Genomic DNA, 20,683 nt, shown 5'->3' with positions numbered 1-20,683 from the left:
AAATTTTATAATATTTGAAAGATATTCTTCAGAGTCGGTATTTCAGACCATTCCTCATTTAAATAAACAACCCTCTTCCTTCCTCTGCTGTATTTCTAAATCTTCAGGGGATGGGGGTGAGGGAACACTTTTTTATTCCATCATCTTAAAAGCAAAGCCTTTATTCCCTTCATTAATATTTCAAAATTCATTTTGAAATAAATTTTATTCATTTCAAAATGAAGAGCCAGCAGTATTGTCAAGATCTTCATTAAAATTTGATGCTCTTGGTAAAATTTTTCTATTTATTAGGTTTTTCTATTCATTTGTTTATTTAAAAAATAATTACTGAGCATAGTATATTGCATAGTCAAATTTTGTCTGCTGTATCTTTTAAGGGGTAACTATTCAAAATGTATAAAGAACTTATACAACTCAACACCAAAAAAACAGACTAAAAAATGGGCAGAGGAATTGAGTTCACACTTTTCCAAAGAAGACATACGGATGGGCAACAGACACATCAAAAGATGCTCAACATCACTGATCATCAGGGAAATGCAAATCACAACCACAATGAGGTATCGTTTTACTCCAGTGAGAAGAGCTAAAGTCAAAAAGACAAGAAATAAAACTGTCGGCAAGGATGCCGGAAAAAAAGGAATCCTCAAACTGAGGATTGGTGGGAATGCAAACTGGTACAGCTACTGTGGAAAACAGTATGGAGGTTCCCCCAAAAATTAAAAATAGAAATATTCTATGAGCCAGTAATTCTACTAGTGGGTCTTTACCCCCCCCAAAAAATGCAAACACTAATTTGAAAAGATATATGCACTCCTTTGTTTACTGAAGCATTATTTATGATAGCCAAGATACGGAAGCAACCTGAGTGTCCACTGATAGAGGAATGGATAATGAAGGAAGATGTGGGACATGCACACAATGGAATATTATGCAGCCACAAAAAAGACGAGGACATGCCATCTGAGACAACATGTAAGGACCTAGAGGTTACTATGCTAAGTGAAATAAGTCAGACTGAGAGAGAAAAATACCATATGATTTCATTCCTATGTTGGATCTAAAACCACAATTGAATAAACAAACTCAAAAAGCACAACCAGACCTATAATACAGAGAACAAACTGATGGTTCCCAGAGAGGAGCAGAGTGAAGAGGTTGGGCAAAATGGGTGAAGAGGAGTGGGAAGTATAGGTTTCCAGTTATGGAATGAAAAAGCCAGGAAATAAAAGACACAGAGTCAACGATATTGTCATAGCAATGGTAACCGATGGTAGCTACACTGGGGGTGAGCTCAGCATAATATATAAACTTGTAGAATCACTGGGTTGTATACTTGAAACTGATGTAACATTGTGTATCAAGTATACAATTAAGAAAATATTTCATCTGTGACTGCATTTTTAGTTTTCTTTATAGAGGTTTTAGATTTCCTACGTAATTTCCTACATAATTTCCTCTGTAATTCTTAAGCTTGTAATATTTTTAGTTTCTAATGCATTTGACATTTGGGGGATAATTTTGTTGGATTCCTGTTTCACTGTACTCAGCATTTTTATTGTATTATTTTATGGCTTTATCTTTCATTCTCATTCTGACATTTGTAAACACTTTTTATTTATAATAATATTTTGGCTGTTTATAATGGAATTTCTAACTATAAAAACATGTCTGCATAAAATGGAACTGTGCTACAAAGAGTTTTCTGATGATCAAAGAAAATTCTGCAGAAGGTTCAGCTACCAGCATGGTATCATGAAAAGCCTGAGGATCAGAAATGTTTTGGAACCTGCATCTTCTGCAGCACCTTTTAACAATTAAGAAATTCCAAATGTATAATGCTGCCCTAGGTCTTTTCTTTGAAAAAGCAAATACATGGGATCATAGAATATTAGAGCTAAAACACACCTCCTCCTCCCACCCAAATCATGCAGTTTCTCACTCTATAGAGGAGGAGACAGAGACAAAGAGAATTTAGCCTCTTTTAAGTCACCCAACTCACTTATGGCACATCTGGGACCAGAAAACTGGGTTCCTGTTATCATGACAGTGCCCACCCCCTTGCTCCCAGGAAATGCACAGATAAATGTCATGACTGTATAATATAAAATTCAGCTGGTTACAAAAATAAAAATGTTTTCAGGCATAAAAAATAAAACACATTTTGAAGTATGTTAGCCAGATGAAATTCAAACACACATATGCAATCAAAGAATTAAAAAAAAAAAAGGAAATGAAAATGAATCTCAGGCACCATAAGAAGGCAGGATGGTTAACAGTATCTTTCATACAACCTACTCGTACCCGTTCAAGCATGTTAGCATCCGCACTGTGCGAGACTCTGAGAAACACAGGCGAGTTTGTAAACATGACTCAGGAGTCAGGGTCTATCTTCTAGGTTTTCGGATCTTGGGAGAATAGTGCTTTTGAAGGAACCACTGTGTAACTGTTCCTCTGATGTTATCTATTTTTAGCTTTATTAAGTAGTATATATTGAATGAAATACCTAATAGATTAAGAGAAACTATGGAATCGAACTATAGTCTGATCGGTTGTTGCAGACATTTAAAAATTTATTAAATATTACACATGTAATTTGTGAATTCCACTCTTTTGTAAAAAATTAAAGTTGACAGACAGGGTTGATTGCTTTAGACTAGCACCCTCTAATCTTAGTATCTTCCCTGGAGGTAATTACTTCTGTGAAGTGGGGTTTATCTTTAAAAAAATTTTTTTGTGTATTTATTTGCTTACATACCTACAGAAAACATAGAGTATTACTTATAATTTTCTCTACGATATGACACATTATGTATTATTCTATAACTAGACATTTAGAGTTTTACGTTAGTACCTACACACACACATACCTTACTCCCCTTACCTGCTCGGTGGCATCTCACAGCACCAATATGCCATGTTTCACTGTCTTCCTGTGATGGGCATTTGAGTTGTTTCCTAGTCTTTTTTTTTTTTTTTTGGTAGTTACTATGAACAAAGTTGTAGTGAATATCCTTGTTATCTCTCTTCCTGTGTTAGATTTACTTTTTCAAACAGCTTTTTTGAGCAGATATAATTTACTTACTGTAACGTCTGCATGTCTTAAACACATAAGCCAGTGATTTTTAGTAAGTTACAGAGTTGTGCGGTCATCACCACAGTCCACTTTTAGAAGTTTCCATCTCCCAAAGAGATCCCTAATGTCCTTTTGCAGCCACTCTACATTTTGGCTTCTAGCACCAGGCAATCACTGATAGATTCGTTTTTAAGAAATCTTATTTTGTGATTTTTTTTTCAAAAATAAGAAATTATTCACTATCTTCAAATGTCCCTCCAAATAGCACCACCATTTTTGAGGGACTGGAGGCTAGGACTATAAGATTCTTAATTCAAGGAGGGGGAGCCATCTCCTCTCAAGGAGGAGGAAGACTGTGGACTGCACTGTCCCCGGTGATAGCACCTTGGGGAAGAAGTGCTGAGATAAATGGGCCAGGCGGCCGCAGCCACTGTATGTGACAGGGGACTGTGACATGCACCATAAAACCCGAACATTTTAAACTCCAGAAGACACCTTAGAGATCTGGCCCCACCTCCTCCCTTTACACATGAATTAACTGAGGTCCAAGTATGTTACAAACAATATGGCCAAGTCACAGCGCCATCCAGCCTGTGACACGCCTCTGGAGATGATCTGCCTCTTCCTCTCCTCGTTGATGGAATGATCCAAAAACCAAGAACACGCACTCATACTTTTACTTTGCTAAACAAGCAGAATTGTCTCAAGCAGTTGTCCTATACTTCTCAATTAAGTGCTTTCGATTTACAGGACACAGGCTTCCCTGGGACTGCACCATCCAAACCTCATTCTACCGGCATGGCCCCTGAGATGGAAGAAATCCAGCTATAGCACAGCCTTGAAAGAGCTAGGAGAAGAGTGGGCTGGAAGTGAGGATGGTTTGGGAATAGTGCTGTAACTCTGTGTTGAGGTAGGCAACTCAACTGAGCAGAGCCCGCCCCGCGAAGCCTTACCGACACAGCCCTCTCCGTCCGGCCGTCGGGCCATCCCGGGCGGGCAGACGCACATGAAGGTGCCGATCACGTTCTTGCACATCATGCCTCTGGACTCACAGTCATGGAGCCCTTCGGCACATTCATCCAGATCTAGAAAAGATTTTTAATAGGACAACAAAATTCTCAGGAGCAGGCTACTGTTCCAAATGTTCAAGTCTTAGTTTTGGTTTTCTGGTTCTTAAAACGTTACTGTGTGACAGGGAAAGGAGGAGCCATGTCTCTTCCAACTCTTGACTATATTCTAGATTTATTAAAGTTTCGGCATTGGTCCTAATGACAAGAAGTTTAGGAAAGAACTGAATGGGAAGTCATGAGCGAGGGAGATAAACCATGAGAGACTCTGAACTATAAGAAACAAACTGTGAGGGTTGCTGGAGGGGAGGGGGGTGGGGGGATGGGGTAACTGGGTGATGGGCATTAAGGAGGGCATGTGATGTGATGAGCACTGGGTGTTATACATAACTGATGAATTACTGAACACTGCATCTGAAACTAATGACGTACTATATAATTGGCTAACTGAATTTAAATTTTAAAAAATGTAGTTAAGAAAAAAAAAAAGTTCAGGAAAGGACAATCTTTGCTTTAGTAAGAGCCCAAGAGTGTGACAATGGTGGGCCCTTCAGCCCATCTTATCTGTGACTTGCTCGGGCAGACCATCTAGATGTGGGACTCTACCAGCAAAATGTTGTCAGATACATGGCTGTAAACTCTAGAAGAAGACAGTGGAGAACTATAAAATCATTAAAATACATTCCCAGTGTGGCAAATAAAATGTTAACTGTTCTCTTGTCTTGTCCGTGGCCTTACCTTTGCACATCTTCTGGTCTTCCCTGAGGGCGTAGCCGATCGGGCACGTGCATTCATAGGACCCGAAGGTGTTCATGCAGCGGAAGGCACAAAGCAGCGGGTTCTGGGCACACTCATTGATATCTGATCAAGGAGACAGGCAGGCATGTACTGAGCGTACAGTTTTAAGTGCTTGTTTACACGACACTGATGTATTTACTCGGCTGTCATGGAGAAAGCAGTAAGATAACAGAACTCCCACTACTGGTACGGACAAGTGGGTACCTAATAAACTCATCCTCCAACAAATAACAACTATGAACTCTGAAAAAAAAAAATACAAAAACAACTGCCTGAAGTAGTTTCTAGTGATGGGTTGAAACTCAGCAAACAACAAGCAAGTAATAAGTTCCTAGGTTTTTTCTTTGTTTATTTTGTTATTCTGAAATTACCCTGTGCATGGCCATAGTCCTGGCAGCAGCAGCACCCGGAAGCTAAATCTTCAATGGAAACTTCCCAAGCTTCTATCCAGAGCAGTCAGGGGAGGGAGCTAGGGGCAACCAAGGCTGCTCAAGAGTGAGGGGGAACCCCAGATAGGAGAAGGCCAGAGATGGAGACACACTATTTTTTTTTTTTTTTGCATAAAAGCCCAAGTTGCTGACTTAACCATGCATGTGTGGGGCAAAATCAAAGAAGCTAGCCACACTGGGGCTTATAGAACAAACTGAAATCAGAACCACTGTCTTCCACAGGCCTGACACTCTGCTTTTATGTTCATCCAGGTTAACTGCCTGCTAAGACAAAAGCATCAACGTTCTTAGAAGTAGTACAACTGATTCCAGAAGAAATCACTCACAACATCCATGGTATAATCCCAAATTAACCAAAATGCCGAGGGGCCAAGAAAACAGGATGCCAACTTCAAGTGAAAAGTACCACCACAGATGCCAACTCCGAGGTGACTGAGAGGCTGGAACTATCAGACAAGGGCTTTACGGCAGTCACTGTAACTATGCTCACCGGGTAAAGGAAGAGATATTTGTGATGAACATTGTCATCAGTAGAATATCAAAGCAATAGAAGTAAAAGCTGAGACATTAAAAAAAACACTTTCTATAGAAATGATATTTAAGAAAAGTATTACTTGCCTTCACAATTCATCATGGGCCCTGGCTCAAAGCCTTCATTGCAGTTGCATTCAAAACTTCCAATAACATTGGTGCATGTCCCATTCCCACATGGGTTGCCGATCGAACATTCGTCAGTGTCTGAGAAAAGAGGAGTAAGAAAGTGCCAAACGATTTGCAGAGTTTTAGTTTAATATGCGGATGCCCATGAATATCCGTCTGGCTGTCACACAACTACAGGATCTCTACAGGGCATGCCTGACTCTACACTCCTTGGCCTTGGCTGGCTGGTCGGCCTTGATTCAGTGCACGGGAGCCCAAAGGATCAAGTGTGCCAAGCTCTGAGTCCCCAGACAGCCATGTTTTCCCTAAAAGTCACAAACCCAAGAGCTACAAGAGCAGGTACGGAAAGTCCTAACGTAAAATGGACATCTTTCCCATCACTGGTTTTGGCAACTGTCAAGCTCTAGGGTAGGCACACCAGAGTCTGTATATTTGGCTGAAGGCAGAGGTTGGGCAACTCTCTCCATATTCACATAAACCAGACCTACTGGAAAATATAAGATGGGAGAAGAAAAAGCAGTTACTAGCTACTGATACTGGCTCTGTAACTCCTACCACCACCCAGGGTGCCTGGAATATTAGAACCAGAATAGAACTTTCCAAGTGTGTAACGTGGAGGCAGCACTCACCCACACAGCGTACTCCAGTGTAATCCAGGTTGTAACCCATTGGGCATTCACAGCGAAAAGACCCGTCTGTATTGATACACTGACCGTTTGAACAAATGCCTGGGCTCTCAAGGCATTCGTTGACATCTAAAATAAAGAATTATCCATAAACTTCCTCAATATAAAAAGATATGTCAAAACTGTATCTATTCAACAGAGACTTAAAATTTATAAAACATGTGAACATTCCTTTTACCAGATAAATATGTATTGTATTTCGCATACAGTGTAGTCTCGTGATAAATATAACGCATGTTATATATAATACTGTATATATGTTAAAAATATACCATACGTTTTGTAGTAAAATATGACTTAAAGAATGTACAATAATTTACTTATATAGAAAAAGATCATAGGAATAAAATACATCAAACCACACCTTCACGAGTATCATGAAGACTCGGAACCGTCCCGTGGCCGTAAGGACACAAGTCCTGGAAGGCAACTATAGAGAGGAACACAAACTCCCCGTTACTGAAGGGTCTCAGCTATCGGAGAACTTCAGAACTGATTAATGGTATACGTGAAATTAGACTTATTTTTCATGTACAAAACTGCTTTTTAACAAGAGTCTTATTTTACTTTTATGGTTTCCTTCAAAAGCAACACTGCGTCTATTCAGAGAAGGTCACCCAAGCTTGCCCAGCGCCTTCCGGGGTGTCGCCTATCAAGGGCTTCTGGTTCTGTCTGTTTACTCATTTTTTTTTAAGTGATATATATATATTTTTTAAAGATTTTGTTTATTTATATATTTATTTGACAGAGAGAGACAGCCAGCGAGAGAGGGAACACAGTGGACGGAGTGGGAGAGGAAGAAGCAGGCTCCCAGCGGAGGAGCCTGATGTGAGGCTCGATCCCAGAACGCCGGGATCACGCCTTGAGCCAAAGGCAGACGCTTAATGACTGCACCACCCAGGCGCCCCTGTTTACTCACTTAATGCGGAGCGGCCAGAGCCCCTCTGCCTGGACACACGGGCGCTACCTCTGACCTAGAGAGCAAGCCAGGTCCGAGCCTGCTGGGAAGCACCCTGCACCTCTGCTGCAGGAACCTAAGACCTGGGAGGCTCTCGGTCTCATACTGCAAATGGCCCTTGTGCTGACTCAGCTCCTGATCATTTATGTAAGATTCTGAGAGCGGCAGCCCAGGATCTGATCCCCATGTGGGACTTTTACAGCAGTTGGGAATATAATTTTCATCCCCTCCTTGCATCTCCTGCCCTGCATCTCTCAAATTCATTCCTTTCTTTTGTTTTTTGTTTCTTTGTTTTTAAAGATTTTATTTATTTATTGGACAGGGAGAGACACAGTGAGAGAGGGAACACCAGCAGGGGGAGTGGGAGAGGGAGAAGCAGGCTTCCCGCAGAGCGGGCTCACCTGAGCCAAGGGCAGACACAATGACTGAGCCACCCAGCACCTCTCAAATTCATTCCTTTGAAAGCAAACACTACTAACCTCGGCCGGGGGAGGGGGGATGAAGTAACGGGAGGAACTCTACCTGCTCTCACAGGTGCTGCATGATCAAGTGGAGACAGAGTCCCTCAGATGAGGGTGTGCAGGGAACTTTACAGTTTATACGTGAGGGAGGAATTTCGCTTTCAAAACACAGTTAAACCTGCGCAAAGCAGTATTCTGCGTGGTGGCTCTCACCTTCGTCATCTTTGGGGCACAGCTCACAGGGGTCCCCCCAGCCCTCTCCCGGCATTTTACTGCAGCAGCATTTGGCCTTGGTGGTGTTGAAAGCTTTGGGTACGGAACACTTTCCATTTTCAAAGTTCGTGAAGCAGAAGCTCTGGCGGGTATCTAGTCAAGAAAGCAAACATCACAGGCCTCCTTACTGGTCATGGAGAAGGACAGAATACTCTGTGTCTAACTGTTTCTGACGGAACATTTCTCATCGGCTGAACACAGAAGGCAGATTAGATTCGCAGCTGAAAGACAGGTCTGGAAAACCTCCGTGGCCAGTTTCACGTGCCCATTTACACTGGCCTGTCTATAAAGTTTGTTGTAATTATTTAAAATGTTTAAAATGGTTTTATAATGCCCCTAGGAAACTTGAGAAATTATGCTCGGTTTTAAAATGATTTCCGTATCTCTTCTTCTACTGTTACACGATAGCCTAACAAAAACATTCTACGTAACTTTCGGTAAATCCATTCACATTAAAAACAAGTCATACACCAGTGTGTATGTAGTACAAAAAAATCTATACCAACAACAAATGAACAGTGAAGCAATAATAATAATAATAATAAGTGAATAAAAATACTAATTTTTCAGTATGACATTAAAAAATGTGGAAACAAAGCCAAAAATTCAAAGTACCTTAAAAAGTGTCTGGCGCAGAGTTTTGAGACCTATATTTTTAACTTACACGTACCTGCTGCAGACATGTGCTTTGTAGTGACCACCACTCGCATGAGGGTTTACTGCCTAGCTGTCAAGCTCCTAAGGGCAAATGCGGACAGAGAAGGCGTTCACAGCTTACCAAAGCACCTGCGTCCATTATCAGACAGCACGAAGCCAGGGGGGCAGCTGCACTGGAAGCCCCCAGGAGTGTTGGTGCAGGAGCCAAAGAGACAGATGTTGGGATCTTCGTCACATTCATTTATATCTGGACAAGAGCAGGAGAATGTATTCATTTAACAAAATCAATATACTGTTCAGTCTTTAAAATAAAGTTTGTCCTATAACAATCTGCCAGCCACAGATTATTTAATATGAAATGAGAGTACATAATGTGTGTGTATAGCAACTTCTATAAAAGTAAACTATTATCGCTTCCAAAGTCAAAGATTATATCCAGTTCCCATCAACCATACAGCCCAGACAGACACCCAGGCAGAACCCCAGCTCCCTGCAACTCATCCCTGGGGGTGTGTGTGTCCACCTGCTTACCCCACGGGACCAACTCAATATCCGACAGGCGTCACAGCCTCAACGGGTCTCCCTCTCTGATGCTCCTCTCCGCCATCCAGCTTAAGATCCTGGACTTGATTTCTCCCCCTGACTCCAGATGCCCGAAGCATGTGACCTGGCACTTCCACCTCCTCTGGGCTTTCGAACTCAACCTCACCTGCTCCGGGAATACCATAAATCTCCTAATGGACTGCACGTCCCCTTGTCCCCTCACACTGCCACCAGGCTTTCTAAAACACACATCTACTTGAGACTCTGTGCCTATGGAGCCAGGGGGACTCAGACATGGTTTGAGAATTTCATCATTTCCACCTCACCCCAGAAAGGTTCCTTCAAATAAGTATGGATTCCTACCAGTGATATCTGTTTTTTTTTTTTTTTTGGTTTTTTTTTTTTTTTTTTTTTTTGGTTTTTTTTTTTTTTTATCATCGGAAGTGCTTATTTGGTGAGTTATTTTGCCAGAGTGAGGAAATATTACACAGTTCCGGCCACATTAGAATGTCAGTTCCACAAGGACAGGACACATCTGTCCCGGTCACTGCCGCACTGCTCAGGCTAGCACGGTGTCAGGCACATACTATATTTTCCATTTATATTTGTAGAATTTTTGTGAGTCATACCGTACCCTTTCTTTAAAACAAAACAAACCCTGCCGTGTTCCACACTGTCTGCGGGACTGAGTTCAATCTTCTGAGCTGGCCACTCATGGCCCCTTACCACACTCTGGTTGCCTGCATTCTCCAGTGGCCTCCTCTGTCCTGTCCCTTTGATTAGTCAATTCCTGTCCAACGTTTAGGAGCCACCTCAAATGTCACCAGTCCTTTGTGATGAGCTTTCTTGACTTGCCGTCTTTTGACCACCATCATCACAGCTTCACCCTGTGCTCCCACAGTCTGAACCCACCTCTGGCACGACATCTGTCACACTGGATTCCAAGGATGTCTTTACAAGGCAGGTTTACTTACAAAATAGGTCTTTTCTTTTATGCAGTAGGTTACCTAAAGGCACGGACTGTATCTTTTTGGATTCCTAGCACCTAAAAGGTGCCAATCGTTCACTGTAACACACTGAAAGGTGTAATGAATTTGTGTGAGTGTGTACATGTGTGATACGTGTATGTTTGTGTAAGTGCTGTATAGTCATGTTAGGCATTTCATCTGGATAAAACTGGTAGAAAAGATTCCAGTCTGAAGAAAATAGTCTTACAGTGAAGTTAAGTGTTAAAGATCATTTTTTTCAGACATGCAAAATAGGAATGTTGCTAATGATGGATAAGGAAAAAAATACTTCTGCAGTTGACTGAAAGGTTACTGAATCACAGATTTTTTTTTCACTGAGAGAAAAGGTAGCTGAGCCTTTCTGATACAGAGAAGTGCATGTATGTCTTTCCCTTCTAATGGCTGACACACTGCTACTGTCATTGTTCCATAAAGGGATGGACTACAGGGGTAAAGAACTGAGATTAAATAGAGAATAAAGAAAATGAAAGAAAGAAAGGATCTTTTACTATTCAAGAAAGTTGTTATTAAGATGCTTCTAGTCTCTATTATTTTTTAAGGATTAAAAACACCAAACAGTTTTACAATGCACTCACTACAAGAGATCAAGAAAGGGAAAAGATATAAAGACCAAACTGGAATGACTTGGGGTATCCATTATATGAAATCATATGGTCTGAAAATAATTAAGTTTGATGAAGTAAACGGTCTCCTTCACTTCTGTCTATCAGCATCCCTGGAAAGCGAACAGTAGAGCTACACAGAACTTTTTTATTTTAATTGGATAACTCAAAGGCAAAAAACCCCTCAGCAATCATTTCATGTTAGAAGAATCACACTAAGATGGTGCTTCTGAATTTCAACAAGACTGTAAAAAATAATTTGTATAAAAGTGAAATTAAGTAACTGCAAAAAGGTCAGCCTTCATCATGTTCACCAGGCAATTCTGGGACCCACTTTTGATGTGGTTACAGCGTTCTTGCATGCTGGAGGAGTTTCAGCAGAAAAACATCTGTTATGACAAATGGATTAATATTTTCTGTTTTGACATGAGGCCTTCCTAAGGAAAAAAATGTCTCAACAGCATGGTCAAGATTTTCTGCTCCACATTTCTAGGACTCTAGACACCTTTAATAGCTGTTTTAAAGTTGGTTGCCAAAGATTACAATTTTTGTAGACTCTCTTTAAATTCCGTAGAAAGTCTCTGTTGACATTTGGAAAAAAGATTAGAGTGCACTGAAAATTCTTTGACTGGTATAACGTTTCTGTTAATGAAAAACCCCACGTCCCTAACTGCTTTGTTCCCACCACTCCACCTTCACATCGATTCTGATGGTTCAGCAAAGCACATGTTGGCAGCTCTGTGCTGAATCCTGGGGTCGGCCTGCTTGCCGTGGTTTGGGTTCAGTACCCTTCCATAGGGTCTGGACCGGGTCTTAGACTCAACAGCTTGTGGACCTGAGAACAAGTGTTAACCTTACCGATGCAGTTCTCGCTTTTCACTTCGTACCCTGGGGGACAGATGCATCTGAAGGACCCTTCCAGATTCTGACAGGTACCGGGAGAACAAGAGCCAGGGAGAGCGACACACTCGTTAGTATCTTTAAAGAGAAATGAGAGAAAAAATGACTTCACTATGAGGTAACTGTTGCCAAATGATGTTAACATGAATTCAACTTGGTCCCTCTGATCTGTCAGGTCACTACAGACAAAGACGCCCTGAGATACTCTTTTGACATCTTGGGTATTACTCATTTGGCAAGAGCCTGACTTTCCCGATTTGTTTCATCTGTCTCCTTTTATGGTGACATGGATAGCCCCGAGCTCTCTTCCAATAAAAACATTTTGGACAAGTCATTCCCAATTGTTGGTGTATTCCTTATACCCAAATTTCCCATGGTATTTTATATTTTGGTCAAGTGATCAGATGATCAAGTGAAATGTGAGAGAGTTTCCAAGTATGTGTGTGGGGGTGGGGGTGGGGAGTCACATCATTATTTAACAAAACAACACAAAGACTGTTTACTGTGTAGAGAGTTACCTATACAATTCTTGCCATCTGGAGTAAGTTCATAACCTTCATTACATAAACACTTGAAGGAGCCAATTTCATTGAAACACCGTCCATTTCTGCACACCTGACCAAAAAAGGAGCTGCACTCATCTATATCTGTAAGCAAATAGGAATGAGCTTTTCAGAGAGAGCCCTTACATATGTATTGTGTTACCTGTTCCAACGTAAAAGCATATTCACCGGCATGCATTTACAAATACGCGTCACTACAATCCTCATCAACACAGAGAAAAATAGCTCCTACTGGAAGCACTGTGTGACTAATAAGGTCACAGAGATCCCTATTGTATTTCAATGCCAAGTTTTGATATTAATAGAACTCAAATTTATAGCCAGATAAAAACTGAAGGTTTATGGTGAAGCTTTCCATTCTTTTCAAATGAAAAAGATTTCTTTCCCTGGAGACCAGAAGGTGTACCGACTTAACCTGATGGCCTAGTTTGCAGATGACTGTACCTGGAGGTAAGCTAACTATATTCAAAGCACAGATAATGGAGCATATTAAATATAGAAAAATCAATTACGTTAAAAATACTCTAGAAATGCTAACATATATTTTGCTGACAAAATACAGAACTTGAAAGAAAAACATCTTCAGTTTCAGTGAAACTTAGGGTTGGCTGCCTTGGAGTAATTACTCTATTAATTACTGAAGGTTTTTGAAGGCTGTGTTTGGATCAGAGCTGTATTGGTGTCTTTAGTTCTTCCTGGTTGTACAAAGGGTCTGAGAAACTATAGATAAGAACGTGGTAGTTGAAAAAAATGTCCAGTCAGCTCCAAATTTTTTCACAGTGGCAGAATTTGGAAAAAGAAAACAAAACAAAATGGGGGTGCTTGGGTAGCTCAGTTAGTTAAGTATCTGACTCTTGATTTCAGCTCAGGTCATGATCTCAGGGTCGTAAGACTGAGCCCTGCATCGGACTCCGTGCTCATCACAGAGTCTGATTGAAATGCTCTCTCTCCCTCTGCCCCTCCCCCAACTCACGTGCGTGAGCAAACTCTCTCTCTCAAATAAAATAAACAAACAAATAAATACAAAAACAAAAACAAAATTGAGAGGAGCATGTGCTGGTGTAAACCAGAGGTCAGAGGTGGGTCTGAGCTGTGCTGATCCCACAACGGCAGGAAGCTGGAGTCGCCATCACATACCTCACAGGGCCCCGTGTGCGAAGGCATGCTGGCTGTGGGCACTAGCACAGTGCCTCATGCGTGCTAAACCACACATATGGTCAGCATTTGTTTGTCCTTCCTCTTGCCATGTCCTCCACTGACTTAAGCGACCTCCCCTACTCACTATTAATTGTTTTAATCACTGTTGTTTAGGGGCAAATGATAAAATTCTGTACAATGCATAGCAGACACTTTCATTTTCCCCTGAAAATTTATGGTTGTTCAAAATTAAAATCAAGCAGGTTTCTGAGGGCTGATGTGGAGACCTGACCCCTAGTCCACCCTTTCTGTGGGAAGAGGCATCCCTGGTTTCAAAGAAAATGATGTTTCAAGACACAACATGTTTTTAAGTTGGAGACTCTGTCAGCATTTGAATATAAATCAAGAATGCATTATTTGGAATGCTTGGAATAGCACTGAAACAATGACAGGTCTATCTTTGATCTCATTTAAGGGGTAAAAGCCACCCTAAACCATAGAGCAATCCCAGCAGATTTCCCAGCATCTGCATGCCTTTCCCCCCCGCATCGACCGGCTGATGGACAGAAGTACTCTACACAGCAGACTGTCTTGTGATTATTTAAACCAGTACTATGACTTTAGTTAACTGGAAATTAGTCAATGTTATTACATATCTTTCAGCACATATTTGTTTTTTATGATAAAAACACTTGATTTAGTCTTTGGTTTTATTCCTTATTTCAGTATATGGTGTGAACATGAAGTAGTAGCAACAAAGGACTGAGTACTTACCCAGGCAATCATTGTTATGAGTGAGTTCAAACCCTGGGTAGCAGAGACAGTTATAGGATCCAACCGTGTTTTTACAAGTTCCATTTCCACATGGATGCCGCTCACACTCGTCAACATCTACAAAGAAACAGTGGCTCCAAGGAATTCAATTTTTAACTAGAAAAACATAGCTGGTTAAACATTTACATTTTTTAAAAATTACTGACTCACTTAGATTTTCCTCATTCAATACTTAGGAACCTGCATTTATTTCAGGGAAATGAGTATGAAATAGAGAAAACTCTAAAACTGTAAGACGAAGTGCTGCTGAGTGACTTATAGGCTCGTATAATACTCAGAGCTCAGCTAAGCAAGCATTCCCTTGGCGTGCATGTTTTAATGAATGGGTCTGCTTGTCAGTTGTAAGGAAACCAATCGTTTGCAACACTAAACAATTTGTTCTATTCAACCATTATCAACACCACTCCCTCAGAAATTTACACACCTTACTTTGATCAGTACAACAAAGGCAAATTTTAGTTTCCTGAATTTTATAAATAGAATCCAAATTGAAGAAGTCTACTAGAACTCAGTATTATTAGCCCTCCAAAAATGGAATTAAAAGTGTGTTTAGAAAGGTCACCCTCACATGAGAGAACAGATTCCCTAGACAATGAATTCTAGGCTGTTGAAACTCTTCTATGCAAAAAAGGGTACTGTTCCTTAGGAAGAAAGCTTTGTTTAAGAGAGAGATTATCAAGAGGTCTCACTGACTTTTACCATCGACAAATTATTAGGCTTGAGGGCATGTTTTCTCCATACGAATTTCTGAATTAAATCTCAAATATTTTTTTTTAGCAAATCATGTTCTCTTTCACAGAGTACAGCCAGGAGAAGCATGTATGAGCAAGCATTCTTAGAAAGTTCATGCAAAGAGGGCTAGATCCTCTATCTGTCCTTCGTACAAGCCTCCCCTAGAGAGTTTTCCCACCACCATGGCTGAGGTCCAAAGGGGAGCTCTTAGGAGGCAGCAGATGAACAGAGACGTTCTCTGCGTGGTCCTTGTGGTACGGATGGCTCATAAAGGAAACCGGTCCTGTGGTCCTGGAATCTGACTTTACTGTTCATACAGGTAGTATCTTCAACACCAAAATAGTAGATGCACAAGTTCAGCTTTTACTAAACTGAGGATGTGTTACTTATAAATACCCAAGTTTTAAATTTAATTCTCCTCTTTTAAGTGCAATGCATGGAGAACTCTTTTGGCTTAGCTACAGCCTGCTGTTGACATCAGACTGAAGGAGTTATGCTGAGTTCCAAGGTTGGGCTCCAAGGTGGCCAGCCCATCTGCCTTTGAAATCTCCTCACGTGTCAGCTCAGCAAGCACTTACTGAACACTATCACTGCTCAGACAACCATTACACGAGCGACTGGGACATTTTAAAGAGTTTTGCTACATTTGCTTCTAAACATGTAAGGAGTTAAAACAAAAAAGCAGCTGGTAAGTCCCATGTATTCTGTGACTTGGGGAGAAAGTGTATAAATATATGTATATGTGTGTCTAAATATTTATTTCAATACTATTGCTCTTACTACTACTACTCCCTTGCATTCTTGCGGCTGGACAGGTTTTCTCGAGTGGGAACAGAGAAGGGGAAAGGGCAGCTGGTGACTGTGGTGACTTCCACAGAACCGTGAGTGTCCCAGAGTGCATGAGAAGCGTGTGAAAGGCATCTGAGCAAAAAGGTTGAAACAGTGAACCAAAGAATATACTGTGGTGTGTCCCTGCTCACAAATTTTACACTGAATAAAGGCATGAGCTAACTTTTTGCGAGACTGTTTCTGACAAGAGACGTGGTAGTTAGTCACAGCAAGGGGGCGACCCATAAGCTCTCTTGGAGTCTCAGTTCCCTGCACTCCTGGAACTAACGTCCTCCCTCTTACCCATGCACATAGTCTGGTCCTGGGAAGCCTTAAAGCCATTGTGGCAGATGCACTGGTAACTTCCTTGCAAATCAACACACAGGCCATGACTGCAAACATTAGGAATTTCTAAACATTCGTTGCGATCTAAAACAGAAAATAAAACACATGTTACACATATCTGATTTTCATTAAGATTCCTTCATTTTTCTCACAGGCCTGTTTCTAAAGCCTGCTATTAATTATTACAGACAGGCTGAAAATGAACCATAACAACAGCTGAATCAAAAGAAGCGAGGCTTGAAAATATCCAAGACTTAAAAAAAAAAAATTGGGCCATTTTTCTATGCTGATTGGTATCTCGAAGATACTATTTTATTTTAGGTCTAATCCTAGGAGAATCCATTGAAGGGATTTCTTTTTTCCTAACAAGTTAATCTAAAATATATGGTGAAACAGACTCAAGAGGAATGAAAAGATTTACTCGGAAACTCTTGTCCAAATTCTGAGAATAGATTTTGCTAGGAAAGCATGGCCAACTGCTCGGTGGAGGGACGGGGAGAAGGCGGCGCGCGGCCTCTCACCTACGCAGGCTCCGTTGGGGGAGAGCTTGAAGCCGGCCGCACACTCGCAGCGGTAGCTGCCCGCTGACACAGGCTGTCGCCGTTGCTGCACTCGTCGATGTCTGCAAGAGCAAGTCCACTGTAACAATTCCCTTATTGTGTTAGTACTGCCTTCCCTCCACCAGTGTGGCGACCCGCTCCTCAATGCTGTAGAACTGTACTCCCGTACCAATCGGGAGACCGTCAAAAACCCACTTGTGTCCCCCGAACTCGTCTGGCTGGGGCTCACGCATGGTTCAGATTACCTTCGCAGACCAGGAGCAGGTCATTGTAACTGAAGCCCGTGGGGCATTCACAACGGAAACTGCCAATCTGGTTGATGCACACGCCGTTTGCACATATGCCTGGGATCTCTTTACACTCATCAATGTCTGAAAGTGAACAGATTCGGTCACATGGACGCAGTTCTGCTTATTTACCACAAAAAACTTTGACAATGCTACATGTATGCTGGAATGAAAATACACACTCAGCATCACAAGAATAAATTCTAGAGTGGTATGATTGCTTTTTTGGTTTATGAAAGCATACAGGCCATAAGATAGACTACTTTTCTTTGAATAGTGTTGTAGCTGATCCAATATACCAAGGGATTTTAGTGTCAATGTAGCAAATAAACTTCCTAAGGAATCAAGCTTCTGCTTCAAGTTATGCTTCAGGCTCCCCTAATGGCTGCTACTCACCTAACGAAGAAAGCTAAGTTTTCTTAATTTTATGAACTTTGTTACAGATGCATTGACAATGGAGACTTAAAATTATATTACTAACTTAATCTCTGAGGAAGAAAAGTAGAATAAACAACAGAAAGTACATCCAGATGAAAATGATCAGTATAACTAATAATTCTGCAAATTCCTAAGTAGAAAGGGACACTGCAACAATACACCAAAAATGTAAATATATAGCTACAAAAAAAAGCCACTAAAGGGTACAATAAAGTGGACTATTTTGAGTCACGTAATACAATATTAAAGAGGAGGAAAACTAAGGTTTAAGCTTGATATGTAGGAAATCTTGAGATAGTCCGTTGTACATCATAACCCGATCACCAAAGTATGCTGACAGAGTACCATCCTTATTAACACTTGGGGAGAGTCTGTAAATGTGTTAGTTCTTTCTTGCCTAACTATATTAGATCAGAATCCAGATTATTGTATTTTATGGCACTTTAAACTTTAAAAACGCCGAAGAGACTTTTACACAATTTCTACCTTTATGTATTAAGATAAACATAATCTGGAAAAACTTACCAACAGCTTTTCCGGTGTGAATGTCAAAGGTGAATCCAGGGATATTTCCACATATGGTTTTAAAGTCAGCTTTAAAATATAAATGAAGCAAATACACTCTTAAAATTCTCAAACTCCTTTCAAATAACATTTTGCATAAGTATTATTTGCACTGACAAATATATTTTATACTACTCACAACCGGATATTTTAATTTCAGTTGTATTTATTTGGTAATAGTACCAGCTTCTGTCAGAAGTAGATTTTAGACATTCTTTACCATTGTTATCATCACTAACTTTTTAATGCTCTTACAAGTAAATCATTACAAGTTTCAAAATATCTACTGAAGGCATTTTAATTCTTTTGTTCTTTGGATACGCGTGTCTTTAACAATGATCCAGTTTCTACACATTGAAAAACCAGGTTAGAGTACAAGTTTAAAAAGGGATTATAAATTGCACAAAGGCAGAGGCAAGCAAAAACAGTTGTCGTAGTGCGAAACAGATGAAAAATGAATGAATGAGACATGAATTTTGTCTCATCTTTTTTTTTTTTAAAGATTTTATTTATTTATTCGACAGAGATAGAGACAGCCAGCGAGAGAGGGAACACAAGCAGGGGGAGTGGGAGAGGAAGAAGCAGGCCCACAGCAGAGGAGCCTGACGTGGGGCTCGATCCCGCAACGCCGGGATCACGCCCTGAGCCGAAGGCAGACGCTCAACCGCTGTGCCACCCAGGCGCCCCTTTGTCTCATCTTTTTAAACGTAAAAATGTCTATTTTGCTGGAATGTGAAATTTGAGGCATCAGAAATAATGCATAATGGTATAAAACAGATATTCCTATCACATAATTCAGCAAACTAATAGAAATTTAAGAGAATTTTCCTTTTTAAGAAGTAGATTCCTTCTGATGCCCACGGTGACACACTTGAGTACAGCTCCTGAAAACAGTGTTAGGTAAAACACAGAGTGCAGACCGTATGTGACGTGCTATCAGGGAGGGACTCTGCGTACTTCACCCAGCAAAGCTCACTGAGCGTCCACAACATAGACTGGCACACTCAGATGCTCAATTCTGCAGTCTCCAATAGCTTGGCAATGCAGAAGTTGTGATTTATAGGGATCCCCTCATTTACTGCATAACCATATTAGTTACTGTCATTTTTAATCTACATACAAGGAATCAGGTTCAGAGAGGAAAAATCATCTACATAAGATCAGATAGTTAAGTGGCAGAACTTCAATATAACTACAAACCTGTCCTCCTCTTAAACCTAAGCCCTTTACTTCCTCTTACAAAAAGTGATGTTTAGGGGAGCCTGGGTGGCTCAGTCAGGTAGGTGTTCAACTCTTGATTTTGGCTCATGTCATGATCTCAGGGTCATGGGATCAAGCCCCACATTGGGCTCCCTGCTCAGTGCGGAGTTTGCTTCTCTCCCTCTCCTGCTGGCCCTCCCCCTGTTCATGCTCTCCGTCTCCCTCTCTCTCTAAAAAAAAAAAAAAAAAAAAAAGTGCTATTTAATTCCCTAACCCAGTGATCTTCAACTTCCAACTGACGGGAGTTCTTGCAGAATCGTAAAAATGTTTCCATTTGTTTTTTCGGAGCACAGCTATGGTAAGTTAGTTACGAAAATCCATTTGTCCACTGAATTAGAGCCAGCGAGAAAGGCTCCATAGGGCAGTTTTCATGTTTTTCCTTATTTTCATTTCATTACCTCATTACTTATATCATCACATTTGAATCAATATATCCTAAGCAATGTCTGGCAACAAATGCATAACGATTGTTTCTCATCATTTGTCCCATTGGTGCGACACTTAGATTCTACAGCTATTGAAAGTAACTCTCCACACCATTAATGAACCTGAACAGGCAACAGCTTTAGGACATTTATTTTTTTGTTCTTGTAGCTATTATCTTTTTGTTTTTCTTTCAAAAGAATCTGTGCTTGTGAGAAAAATCTTACCATGTACAGACCAGTTTTATTTTCTGTCTAAAAATTTCAGATAAGTTTGGGGAGAAAAGGATGTATAACAAACATGCTGGCAATAGGCTGTTTTCATGTGAAGTCTGCTCATCAAATCCATTTTTTGCATATTTTTCAAGACAGGAACCAAAACAGTACTTACTGAATTTGATGGACTTGAAATTACCACAGGTTTTAAATCAAAATATGACACCTTCCCAGTCAAGCACAGTGACACATGACAGATGCTCAGTAAACAGCTGCTCGATGAGTAACTGCGTAACTCACCAGCACACTATAAAATAACGACCTTCGGCGGACCAGCAC

At 40.7% G+C, this 20,683-nt stretch overlaps 1 protein-coding gene across 1 annotated transcript in view; it reads right to left on the bottom strand.

Moving 5' to 3' along the window:
* FBN2 (fibrillin 2) overlaps nucleotides 1-20,683 on the bottom strand; it is a 239,082-nt gene that overhangs the window by 25,342 nt on the left and 193,057 nt on the right. Inside the window, 15 exon segments of the mRNA XM_040622515.1 lie at nucleotides 4,030-4,161; nucleotides 4,882-5,004; nucleotides 6,009-6,128; nucleotides 6,680-6,805; nucleotides 7,101-7,166; nucleotides 8,369-8,521; nucleotides 9,207-9,332; nucleotides 12,117-12,236; nucleotides 12,677-12,805; nucleotides 14,633-14,749; nucleotides 16,556-16,681; nucleotides 17,119-17,181; nucleotides 17,184-17,219; nucleotides 17,403-17,528; nucleotides 18,408-18,476. Of these exon segments, the coding sequence (XP_040478449.1) occupies nucleotides 4,030-4,161; nucleotides 4,882-5,004; nucleotides 6,009-6,128; nucleotides 6,680-6,805; nucleotides 7,101-7,166; nucleotides 8,369-8,521; nucleotides 9,207-9,332; nucleotides 12,117-12,236; nucleotides 12,677-12,805; nucleotides 14,633-14,749; nucleotides 16,556-16,681; nucleotides 17,119-17,181; nucleotides 17,184-17,219; nucleotides 17,403-17,528; nucleotides 18,408-18,476 (1,632 nt within the window).

Source organism: Ursus maritimus, unplaced genomic scaffold, assembly GCF_017311325.1.
Source record: "Ursus maritimus isolate PB19 unplaced genomic scaffold, ASM1731132v1 scaffold_5, whole genome shotgun sequence".
In the NCBI taxonomy this organism is placed as follows: Eukaryota; Metazoa; Chordata; class Mammalia; order Carnivora; family Ursidae; genus Ursus; species Ursus maritimus.
This window is presented reverse-complemented; position numbering and strand designations above follow the sequence as displayed.